General features: G+C 38.7%; 1 protein-coding gene across 3 annotated transcripts in view; it reads right to left on the reverse strand.

The window, feature by feature from the left end:
* MTDH (metadherin) overlaps nt 1-13,381 on the reverse strand; it is an 86,692-nt gene that overhangs the window by 64,790 nt on the left and 8,521 nt on the right. For all 3 annotated transcript variants that reach the window (XM_039464470.2, XM_039464472.2, XM_039464471.2), the window contains exon 2: nt 4,441-4,542. In XM_039464470.2, coding sequence (XP_039320404.1) covers nt 4,441-4,542 — 102 coding nt within the window. The remainder of the gene's footprint in view (nt 1-4,440; nt 4,543-13,381) is intronic.

Genomic DNA, 13,381 nt, shown 5'->3' on the forward strand with positions numbered 1-13,381 from the left:
TATATCTTAGTAATCTTGTGATATAATGTCAGGATGACAGTATGAAAACTATCACAAATCTCCTTAAAAGTAGAAAGTTCTGCAATCGATTTCCCCCTTTTTGGTGGAGTTTAACTTAAAGGAGATTCAAAGTTATTCCACTTGGTACTATTGTTATTTTCCTAAATGGAAGAAGTAGGAGTAGAATTGCAGGTACAGGGAACTGCCCACAATCTGCACTTTATCTCTATCTCCTTACCCTGTTCAATTATTTTTTCATTTTTGTTCTTTTCAGAGACAGGGTCTCTGTCATTCAGGCTGGAGTGCAGTGGCTGGATTACAGCTTGCTACAGTCTCAAATTCTGGGGTTCAAGGGATCCTCCCACCTCAGCCTCTTGAGTAGCTGGGACTACAGGTCCATGCCACCATGACTGGCTAATTTTTAAAATTTTATTTATTGATTAATTTTTGAGATAGGGCTTCGCTCTGCCGCCCAGGCTGGAGTGCAGTGGTATGATCTTGGTTCACTGCAACCTCTGCCTCTTGGGTTCAAGTGATGCTCACACCTTCACCTCCCAAGCGTCTGGGAATACAGGTATGTACCACCATGCCTGGCTAATTTTTATATTTTTTGTAGAGATGGGGTTCTGCCATGTTGCCGAAGCTGGTCTCAAACTCCTGAGCTCAAACCATCTGCCTGCCTTGGCCTCCCAAAGTGCTGGCATTACAGGTGTTAGCTACTGCACCTGGCCAATTTTTTTATTTTTTCCAAGATGGAGTTTCACTCTTGTTGCCCAGGTTGGAGTCCAATGGCATGATCTCAACTCACTGCAATCTCTGCCTCATGGGTTCAAACGATTCTTCTACATTGGCTTCCTGAGTAGCTGAGATTACAGGTGCCTGCTACCAGGCCCAGCAAGTTTTTGTATTTTCAGTAGAGATGGGGTTTCATCATGTTGGTCAGGCTGGTCTCAAACTCCTGACCTCAGGTTGATCCACCTGCTGGGATTACAGGTGTGAGCCACCATGCCCAGCCTAAATTAAAAATTTTTTTCCTAACAGGTGGAGTCTCACTATGTGGCCCAGGCTCGTCTTGAACTCCTGGCCTCAAGAGATCCTCCCTTCTTGGCCTCCTGAAGTGCTGGGATTACAGATATGAGCTACCATGCCTGGCCTGTTTTCTTTCATAGTACTTACCAACAGACAGTAGAGAATATGCTTCTATTTCTAGCTGTTTACCCGACGAAGTTCCAAGAGACTAGGGGCTCTTGTTTTATCAATTATTGTATTGCTAATGCCTATAGTAGTACCTTGCACATAGAAGGTATTCAGTTAATATGAGTAACCAATGACAGAACCTAAAATTAGACTGCATTACATTCCATCTCTGTCTACCTCTTATTCCATCCCTCCACTCAAATAAAACCTCTGAACTACTATATTTGTATTCATGATCTATCATCCAAGTCACCAAATTATTTACATATGTGTGGTGTGGGCTCATAAGACATGGTATATGGCACAAGCAGCATACCTATCAACTCAAAATCTTAAGACATTTAGAAGAAACCTCTCTTGAAAACTCCTTTTATCTAGCTTTGAACTTTTCCCCCCATATGGTTCTCACATTCCCAACAAACTAATAAATTATTACCAGTATGAGATCTCATTTTTGCCTAAATCTAAGTATGTTTAAAACCAAACTTGCCATTTCACTGTTTTTCAATACCCTCTTGCCACTTCCTGTGTGGTAAAACCAAGGTATAGTGGAAAAATGACTGACTGGGGCAGAAATTCTAGTCTCTGTTCCACTGTTTGCAGTTTAGACAGAAAAGTCTATAGGCATAAATATCATTTTCCTAGTAAGGCCTTCTCTTTTACAGAAAAACAGTTTTGTTTACCTTAAAGGGAACCTTGAAAACTAATTCCTTGGGTGGGAACCCAAGGAATCATGAAGCTATAAATTCTGTGGCACAAGAAAACCCAAAAGGTTAATATTCCAAGGCTCAGAGAACACTCAGATAAAACATTTAAAGCCTCCAAAAGGCTACAATGGGAGTTTAATAGGTTCAGGAAGGGGGGAAAAAAAGAGCCAGATAGTAAATATTTTAGGCTTTGCAGATCATAAGCCCTCTCTGTTGCAACTATCCAACTTCACTGCTATAGTAAAAAGCAGCCACTGATAAGTAAGTGTGGTTGTGTTCCCATAAAACTTTAACAGGCAGAGCACTAGATTTGGCCCTGGTTTCCCAACCTATGGTTTTAAACTATACTTTCTAAGATGTATTATGGAAGGCAAATACACATGCATATAAACTCTCTGGGCATGCAGATATTTTGTTTTGCTAAGTAGCTTATACTTGGTTACATGTATGTTGCCTCAAAATTATTTTGCTTTTGACTTTCTAGACTCTGATCTCTCCTAGAACAATTCTCAAACCTCTGGGTTACAAAATACTCTTTTAGATTCTTTTTTTTTTCTTTCTTTTTTTTTTTTTTGAGACGGAGTTTCGCCCTTGTTACCCAGGCTGGAGTGCAATGGCGCGATCTCGGCTCACCGCAACCTCCGCCTCCTGGGCTCAGGCAATTCTCCTGCCTCAGCCTCCTGAGTAGCTGGGATTACAGGCACGTGCCACCATGCCCAGCTAATTTTTTGCGCTTTTTTAGTAGAGACGGGGTTTCACCATGTTGACCAGGATGGTCTTGATCTCTCGACCTCGTGATCCACCCGCCTCGGCCTCCCAAAGTGCTGGGATTACAGGCTTGAGCCACCGCGCCCGGCCTAGATTCTTAAAATGTATTAAGGATGTCAAAGAACCTTTATTATTATTATTATTATTATTTTGAGATGGGGTCTTGCTCTGTCACCCAGGATGGAGTGCAGTGGCACAATATCGGCTCACTGCAACCTCAGCCTCCCAGGTTCAAGTGATTCTTGTGCCTCAGCCTCCCAAGTAGCTGGGATTACAGGTGCATACCACCATACCCAGCTAGTTTTGTATTTTTAGTAAAGATGGGGTTTCAGCATGTTGTCCAGGCTGGTCTCAAACTCCTGACTTCGATCCATCTAGCTCAGCCTGCCAAAGTGGTGGGATTACAGGCATGAGCCACTGTACCCAGCCAGTAGCAACCATTTCATACCACTATTCCAAGAAGCTAGAGCTGCTGCATTGTGGTTCCTAGAAACCACTTACCTATCAGTGTTTTTTGGTTTTTTCTTTTTCCCTTAAAAAGGGGCTATACATAAACAAAATTTTTATAAAAAGGGGTGGGGGTGGCACTGGATGTGGTGTCTGATGCCTGTAACCCCAGCACTTTGGGAAGCCGAGGGAGGAGAGGCTCAGAAGTTCAAGACTAGCCTGGGCAACATAGGGACATCTGTCTCCACATTAAAAAAAAGGAAACAGAGTAATTCAATGAACAAAAGGAAACAGAATAAAGTCTTTTCTCATAGTAGAAGGAACCACTGTTAAGAATTTCTTATTTTGCCTACTTCTAAGCTAGATTAAGTCAAGTAAAAATGAGTCAGTTCTAACACCAAGCAACTGGAAAATTAATAAAATCCCAGGAATGTACCATTTATGTGTTATAATAGACTGTCTTACTTGGAAAAGTGCATATTCAAATGAAAGTGCACATCTGCATTTTTTTTTTTTTTTTTTTTTTTTTTTTTTGAGACAGGGTCTTAGTTGCCCAGGCTGAAGTGGATTCGCACAATCTCGGCTCACTGAAACCAATCCTTCCCACCTCAGCCTCCTGAGTAGCTAGGACTACAGGTACATACCACCATGCCTGGCTAATTTTTGTATTTTTTGTAGAGACAAGGTTTTCCCATGTTGCTCAGGCTGGTCTCGAACTCATGGGCTCAAGCAATCTGCCTGCTTTGGCCCACCAAAGTGCTAGGATTACAGGCTTGAGCCATAGCACCCAGCCCACATTTTCTTTTGTTAAAGGAAGTTAATCTATGTCTAGTAAGTAGATAATTTTAATTAACCTATGTATAGTAAGTAGACTTTTACCAATTATATCTCCAACACAACAGAAATCTATTTCAACACTAAACACCACTGAACAATTTTGCTAAGATATTCATGCTAGATGTGCCCTATTAACAAAGGTAACACAATTCTACAGTTCTATTTTTGAATAAAAGATACGTATATTATGTATCTGGAAACTTACACAAAAGATGTTCATGTTATGAATGAATTGTTTTTGGCATAATATTTAGCATTGCCACAGCAATGTTTAAAATATTTGGTGATACAACCTTCCTTTAAAAAAACAAAAACAACTCAGTTAAACTTTTACCACCAATCCACTATGGTTAATTCAGATTTTCAGAGTTTTCTTTAAATGAGGGGTATACATACAATCTTATGAAACAGAAAAGCATCATCCTTACATGTCATTCTCTCTATTAAGAGCCTTGGATACAATTTCATATGCTCCCAAACTTACCTTTTCATTTTTCTTGTCAATCTCTGGTGGCTGCTTTGCTGTTACACTTAAAGGTGTTCGAACAGTTTCACCCTCAGCCACTTCAACAGTCCGCCCATTTGGCTGCACAGGTAACAAAAAGTATCTAATTATCAAACTGCTTGGCAGATCAAGGCAAAGATTTATACTCAGGAAACCATATATACTACAATCAAATCCTACCTCTGCACCTAAATTAAAAAGGTTTTTGTAAACCAACGTTATGTAAGAGTTGACAGACTATACAATGAACTCATAAAATTCTGTACCACAAATTTTCTTATCTCACTCAGGTATCAGTCCCTCTAAGAAAAATAATGGAATGGAGGCAGTGAAAAGGAGAATGAAACTGTATTTACAATTTGACCACCAATTAACTGTGTAATCTGGGAACATTCCACTCATTGTCTCTGAGACTTATTTCTACATCTATAAAGTGACAGGTATGATTTACTCAAAAGTCAGCACACTTTTTCTGTAAAAAGCCAGATGGAAAATATTTTATCAACAAACATATTCAGGCTGTATGGCAAAATAAAATTTAAAAAATGTGTTTTATTGATTGCCATCAACAGTCCTCAGCAAAAACAAAAAAACAGAAACTATTTTAGGTTTTATGGGCCATATGTCTTTGTTCTTTTATTTTTATTGGGCCATATGTCTCTGTTGCAACTACATAGTTCCTCCACTGAAGCATAAAAGCAGCCATAGATGATACATAAACAAACGAGTGTTGGGCAATCTCTAATAGAATCTCTAATTCTGTAATTTCATGGCTCTACTGTTCTGGGAGTAAGAAGCTTTCCAACCCATTGCCACAGCCTAAAAAAGGCTACAGAAGCTTTCCTAACATTTCTAAAATAAAATGACAGATAGTACTTAGAGGTGCTCATGAGTAGACTCAAGTCTGTGATTCCCAAATCTGGCTTTTAGCAAGAATCATACTTTTTTTTTTTTTTTTTTTGAGATGGAGTTTCACTCTTGTTGCCTAGGCTAGAGTGTAATGGGACATTCTTGGCGCACCACAACCTCTGCCTCCTGGGTTCAAGCAATTCTCCCGCCTCAGCCTCCCGAATACCTGGGATTACAGGTGTATGCCACCACACCTGGCTAATTTTTGTATTTTTAGTAGAGACGGGGTTTTACCATGTTGGTTAGGCTGGTCTTCAACTCCTGACCTCAGGTGATCCACCTGTCTCAGCCTCCCAAAGTTCTGGAATTACAGGTGTGAGCCACTGTACCCAGCCTCTTTTACTTTTTAAATAATAATTTCTGAGCTCTATCACCAGACGGAGAAGTCTGTAGAATGGGACCTAGGTATCTGTACTCTAACCTTCTTTCTGGATCCCACAACATTTTTTCACTTGTGCATTCCCCTCAAATTCAATATGTTAGTAAATCAATACACTTGTTTCAACAGCTTTATTTTCAGTTCTTGTAGAACACACTTTTACCAGCTACCTACTCATTACAGCAGAGCTATACTCAAGAAAACAATACAAAATGTTCTAAGTTTCTATAATGTGACTTAACATGCATTTGTTAACAATGATCAGGGATACAAAATTGGAAAAAGAGTCCATTTATATTCTCAAATCCAGTTTGTAGGCTTTACAAAGATTTGTGGCAGAAAATCAAAACAAAAGCTGTTTTTTTAGCTGGTTAAATTCCTAATTAATCCAATTTATTTAATTGTTGGGTCTTAAGCAACTTGTTAAAGTCAGACAGCTGATGCTAAAACCAGGTTTCCTTACTCTTGATCTGTTTTTTTTTTTTCTTCTGTGCTGTCTTGCCACTTCTGATGTTGCCTCTTCTAATCTCTCTTCTATGTATTCATGCATAACGGGCGAGAGAAGGAAGAGGGAGGTAGTTGGTGAGTAAAGGTAAGAAACTTCAGAATGGAATGTGAACTTGGGGCCATATCTACATCAGGAATACAAAACTTCATTTAATTTTACTTTCTAATATAATCTTACTTCTCATAAGCTACTTTTAGTTCATACCATTTTCTCTGGCCAAACTTATCTTTTCTGATTTTCCTGTGGCCATGCCTTTGTATGTAAGACTTACACCAACGGAATGATCTTGCAGCTTCAATTCTACAATCTCCCATCTCTTCAACTGGCAAACTCACAAAACTTAGATCTGCTAAACTTTATTTAATTAATCCCCTTCTGGATCCTACATCTAGGTAATTCCCTTCAGGAAACTCTCCATCATAATCACTTACATACCACTCCTGTACCTCCTCATTTCACTCATTTAAATGACACTGAGTCACTTGGATTCATTTACTAAAGACTAAGAAAATTAGAAATAGAAATAATGTGATCAAAAACTGTTTTAAAAACTCACCAAGTTCAATGCCTTTTATTTGAGACCAACTGCAAAAGATACTGATGTAGCCTCCCAAATGAAACATAAAACATTCTAATCTTTAAACAACACAAAGTCTGAAGTCCTTAATCCGTGACCAACTGCATTCCCATAGATTCAGGAACGCTCAGTTTCTACTTCCAGAGGCTCTGAAATGATCAGCAAGCCAAAGGTGCGCACATGCTCTTATCGATAGTGCCAATTTTAGTTCCTCCTTTGCAACATCAAACTATGTAATAGCTCTAACAGCAGCTGTTCTCTCTGACCTGTGTAGATCTCCCAATTTTCCATTAAACTCTTGGGATTTATATAGTTCTCATCACTACTGGGATTCCAGAAGTAATTGGCAACTTTCCGCACATGCCTGATACCATGAAACAATAAGCCTCCTATCCCAAAAGTAAAGTCAATATAATTTTTGGGTTGCAAGAAAAAAGAATGCACTAAGGTGGCTCTCCTTTATACAGCAGAACCAATGTGTTCTTTCAATTTTGCCAATAGCTAGTCGAGAAGGCCCTGCCCTGGAAAATCACTAATCAGATTTAAATTAGCAAATCCCAAAATGAGAGCATATTATATAGATATGTTTACATGAAAAGTAACTAACAAGCCAAAACTTTAAATCTAATGTGTCTACCCTTATTATTATCAATATGGGTTTTATATAAAAGTATTGTTGGTCAGGGTAGTGGCTCATGGCTGTAATTCCAGCACTTTGGGAGGTCAAGGCGAGAGGATCAGCAAGAGCTCAGAAGTTCGAGACCAGCCTGGGTAACATAGAAATGCCCTGTCTCTACAAAAAATAATTTAAAAAATTAGCTGTGTCTGGTGGCACGCCCCTATAGTCCCAGCTACTCAGGGGACTGAGATGGTAGGATCACTTCAGCCTCGGAGGTCAAGGCTTCAGTGAGCTGTGATGACACCAGCTCAAAGTGAGACCCTGTCTCAAAAAAAAAAAGGAAAAAAAGTAATTTTCTTTGATCATGGAACTTTAATATATATGGTGGATTTCTATAGATTAGCAAGTACATGGGCCTCTCATTGTACCCCAGTTTAAAATTCCTTCGAGAACTTTAAGGTCTTCCCCACCAGGGCCAATCAAAGTTAATTTCATATATAGCTTACAATATGTATTTTAAGTTAGACCAAAGATGACTTTCCATGTTTACCTTATGATTATAATTTTTTTCCACCCCCCCCCCACAACACCTAGATCTTTCTTTTTTAAAAATGCATGCAGGAAAGAACAGTTTGTGTGTATGCACTGGCAGGGGTGGTAGTAAACCAGAATGAAGATATCTATATATATCAGGGAAAACAGAATGGAAGAAGGGGGCACCAAGCAGAAGAGAAGGAGCTTATTTCATGATTCTTGATTTCAAGAAAATAAAATTGTTCAAGCTAGTCAATCTCAATTTATTAATTTCATACAATTCCATAATCTTCTTTTTTCTTTTTTTTTGAGACAGAGTCTTGCTCTGTTGCCCAGGCTGGAGCCTAGTAGCACGACCTTGGCTTACTGCAGTCTCCACCTCCCGGGTTCAAGTGATTCCTGTGTCTCAGCGTTAGGAACACGCCATCATGCTTGGCTAATTTTTGTATTTTTAATAGAGATGGGGTTCCATCATGCTGCCTAGGCTGGTCTAGAACTCCTGGCCTCAAGTAACCTGCTTGCCTCAGCCTCCCAAAGTGCTGGGATTACAGGTGTGAGCCACCACACCTGGCCTCAATTCCATAAATGTTTAAGTACTCAAGTACCAGTCAGGTTAAGGGCTGTAGGAACAAGGACATATGAAAGGAGTTTCTGCCTCAAGGAGTTTTAAAGTTCAGAATAAGAAGTATGCTTAATAACAGACTTTGTTTGAGCACTCTTTACTTGTTAAAACTGATTCCAACTTGCAAGAGGTAAGCATATATAAAGTTTAATACTAACTTCTAAAATGAGATCACTTAGAACCCTATTTTCACTTAGTTATGTAAATTGTATTTCTGGCTACCACATGTAAAGATCATGATTCAAATTACCTGGAAACTTCTCAGGTTTAGAAACTAGAAGGGCAGGATACCAACTACCCCCCAGAAACGGAATATGAGAAAACCAGGGGCTTCCACATTTAATCACTGTGATTTAAGCATTTTCCTCTATTTAACCCTTGATTTTATCATTTGTAAATGTCAGAAAAATAGGTATTTTTGTCTTACAAATTTCTTGTTATAATTATAGCAAATGACAGAGCATGTGAAAGCATACTTGCTCCAGAAAGTTTTTCCCTTCTTTTTAAAATTTTTCTTAAACTTTTGGTAGAGATGGGGTCTTGCTATATTGCCGAGGCTGGTCTTGAACTTCCGAGCTCAAGTGATCTTCCCACTTTGGCCTCCCAAAGTGCTGGGATTACAAGTATAAGGCACCACCTGGCCCGTCTTCCCTTCTAATATCCTTTCCTCTCCAAAGCTATAATGGCCTATACCCTTTATTCCCACGTTCAAGCATTTGGGTCGTTTTTTATATTAGCAATCTCAGATAAATGTTAAGTCCTGGTGGTCAAAACGGCCTGGACATGTATCGACCAGGTCCAATGCTCCAGATGCAAATTGTTTTGGGAAGTTAATGGATTAAAAATAATCAGCAAATATATCCTTTCAGAGGCTAAAAAATAGTCCAGGCTTGTTTTAGAGGTAGCATTGTAATTCTTTCTTTTTAAAAAATTGCTGTTTTCTAAGAAAATTACATAATATTCACTTAGTAGAGTGATATGTAAAACCCTTAACACCTCGAAACAAAGACAAGTAAGGCTCAGTGCCTGTCCATAAGAAGCTTAGAACCTAGTAAAGGAAGACAGGTATACAGTAACACATACCTCACACTCTCAAGAGTACGGGTTTTGAAAGCAAGCTGAGAGACCAGCATTGAGATCCCAAATGTGTTTCACCCTGGACAAACACTAGAATCTTTGTTTGTTTGTTTGTTTTTGCGACAGGGTCTGGCTCCATTGCCCACGCTGGAGTACAGTACTGCATGATCTCGGTTTGGCTCACTGCAACTTCCGCCTCCCAGGCTCAAGTAATCTTCCTACCTCAGCCTCCGAAGTAGCTGGGACTATAGGCGCACATCACCATGCCCAGCTAATTGTTTGTAGAGACAGGGTTTTGCCATGTTGCCCAGCTAGTCTCAAACTCCTGAGCTCAAGCAATCCGCCTGCCTTGGCCTCCTAAAGTGCTGAGATTACAGGTGTGAGCCACCGTGCCTGGCCAGAATCTCAGTTTTATTAGCCAAAAGTTATACTGAGCATATAGGAGGGATGGTGTGTACGTACATATATATATACACACACATATATATACACACTCTCTTAGTAGATAGCATATAATTGTAAGAACTAAAAAAAAAAGATAAAAGGCAAGAAATTAGGAAATTCAGAAGCAGCATCATAGTAGTTGATAGGTTAGACTATAAGACAGTCTAACAATAATAATTTCCAAGTACTTCCTAGATACATGCATTATCTCATTTAATGGACAAGACCTAGTTTTGGTAAGTCTGCTTTAGTTGTAAAATGTTCTTAGAAGAAATTCTAAGAACTAAGAATTTTTAGTAGAGACAGGGTTTCACCGTGTTGGCCAGGATGTTCTCTATCTCTTGACCTTGTGATCCACCCGCGTTGGCCTCCCAAAGTGCTGGGATTACAGGTGTGAGCCACTTCACCTGTATATTATCCTCATCGTAAAAAAGATAAAAAGCAAGAGAGCATTAGGACAAATACCTAATGCATGCGGGGCTTAAAACCTAGATGACAGGTTGATGGGTGCAACAAACCACCATGGCACATGTATACCCATGTAACAACCCTGCACGTTCTGCATATGTATCCCAGAACTTATAATTTAAAAAAAAAGATAAAAGGCAAGAAATTAGGAAATTCAGAAGAAGCATCATTGTAGCTGATAGGTTAGACTATAAGACAGTCTAACAATAATAATTTCCAAATACTTCATAGATACATTACATGCATTATCTCATTTAATGGACAAAACCTAGTTTTGGTAAGTTTGGTTTAGTTGTGAAACATTCTTAGAAGAAATTCAACACAGACCAATTTCTTGACAGTTTGTTTGAAACTGCAAACATTTTCCCCTACCAAATGTTATACACATATCAACTACATAAGCTAAACATACATATAAACCACAGCTTTAGACACAGCTCAACTCCAATTTCAAACTTTTAATAAATGAGAGAGCAATCTTACAAATATAACCTATGGTTCAAATTTGCAAAACATTAGTATATACTGAGATATTTCCCTTAGTGGTAAAGATCCCTGTGCTTTCTAAACAGCCAAAAATTCAACTCAGGATTCCAAACTGTCTACTGCAGCAGGGATGCTCAGGGTTACCTTTGTGAGATAGGGAGATGATAATAACTGTCAGATGGCCAAGTTATGCCAAAGATGATTTCTGAAAAAATAAATATAAGCACTGGTTCTCAAAATTTTACATATGATGGGTATGATAAAGACTACAAGTGATACAGCAAATACACATCTGTGTAATTCCTTCTTAGACAGAAGAAAGATATCTAAGACATGCTGATGGATGCCTTCTGGGAAGCCTGGCATTCTATGGAACAGTTTGAAAACTACTAGCATAGCTGGAGAGAAAACAAGCACATTTTAAAACTGACCAAATAACACGAGTTCCTCGCTTAAATCTCTCTCTTTTTGCTTGAATACTAATTGCTTGAATTATGCTTGAATAGTAATTTAAAAATATTCTCAGGGATTTTAGAGCATTGAGAAACAGTACCCTAATCAATAATGCCAAAGCACAACAAAAATGAATGTTTATAGGGTTTACTGTTGTTCTTGGTATCTAAGATGGGCACAACTACTCAAGGTCTTTTCTGTCAGAACTATTAAAACTCTTTTATGCTAGGTCTCTGGCAGAATAAAACGAAAAAGATTTTAAAAAATCCTGTCCCATAACCAAACAAATGGAGCCAAAATCCTGGAGCTTTTGTAAGGTCATTATAATTTTCAGCAGAAACTTCTGACTCTAAATTCTTAAAAGCAATAAAGCTAAAACTCACTGGAAAAATTGAATTTGTTCTCTGAATGCAATTTAATATCCTGGAACATGCCATCGAAACCAGAGTGTTCTCAGATTAGAACTTAGGACATTGTTTTGCCTTTGAAATGCCTTTGCTCTATGACAGTGAATACGTCACTTAATTTTTCTGAATCTCAAGATTCCTATTCTGTAAAATCGCAAATATTTATTTACCTGCCATTTGGAATTTGGAGTATTTTGAGCAAATAATTGTTCTTTTTTTTCTTTGAGACGGAGTCTTGCTCTGTTGCAAGGATGAAGCACAGTCAGTGGTGCAATCTTGGCTCACTGCAACCTCCACCTCCCATGTTCAAGCAATTCTCCTGCCTCAGCCTCCCGAGTAGCTGGGACTACAGGTGTGTGCCACCACACCCAGCTAATTATTGTATTTTTAGTAGAGACAGTGTTTCACCATGTTGGCCAGGATGGTTTCTATCTCTTGACCTTGTGATCCACCCTCGTTGGCCCCCCAAAGTGCTGGAATTATAGGTGTGAGCCATTTCGCCTGCCCGATTATTAAGAATTAAAATTGACAGAGTGACTTAAAGGTAAAAACAAAACTCTATAGGTGGCAAGTGATATAAGTTGCTTTTAATATTACCAGCAAAACCATTACCTAAGCATAAAAAACCACAATTCTATTGGGAATATATTAAGAGACAAATTTATTTAGCTCAATAACAGATTACCCAATTAACTGTGAGATGTTATTTTAGCCACTTCATTCAGCATTTAGCTCAACAAATAATTACCAAAGGCACTAATGCGCCAGGCAGTTTGCCACTGGTTTACAATCTGGGGAGAGAGAGAATCCAAAAAAGTAAAGGTGTAAGTAGACAAATAATATACAAGCTGTGATAACTGCTATGAAGAAAACATCTAAGGGGCTGAGACAAAATAGAAAGGGATGTCTATTTCAAATAGGGTGATCAGGAAAGGATTTTCGGGGAAGGTGACTTTTAAGGTGAAAACTAAAGGCTGATGAGAATAGTGGGGGCAAGATTGTTCCAGAAGTGTTAATAATAGCTCATATAAAGGCGCTGGGTTGTGAAAGAGTTTGAAGAACTGAAAAAAGATCAGTGTAGTTGACGGTAGCAAATGAGGAGAAACTAACTCAAATTCAGCTTACAAAGAAAAGCAGGTTCAGGGCCATACAGGCCACAGAAAGAGATTTAGATTTTTAATGCAAAAGCTACTAAGTGTTGGTTTTAGACAGCATGGTGATTTGCTTTGAAAAAACTCATTACTAGCACACTGAGAAGGAACTGGAGGCGATGAAAGGAAGGCTACTGCTGCAGGTTAGGGGAGCTAAGGAGACACTAGAAAAAGTAGTCAGATTGAATATATATTTTGGAGATAAAATTGATGGTACTTTGCTGATGGGTTATATATAAGATGAGGAAGATAGGAGGAGGCAAGAAAAAGCTTAGAATCAAGAATG

The sequence above is a fragment of the Saimiri boliviensis genome, chromosome 15, assembly GCF_048565385.1.
Source record: "Saimiri boliviensis isolate mSaiBol1 chromosome 15, mSaiBol1.pri, whole genome shotgun sequence".
Lineage (NCBI taxonomy): Eukaryota > Metazoa > Chordata > Mammalia > Primates > Cebidae > Saimiri > Saimiri boliviensis.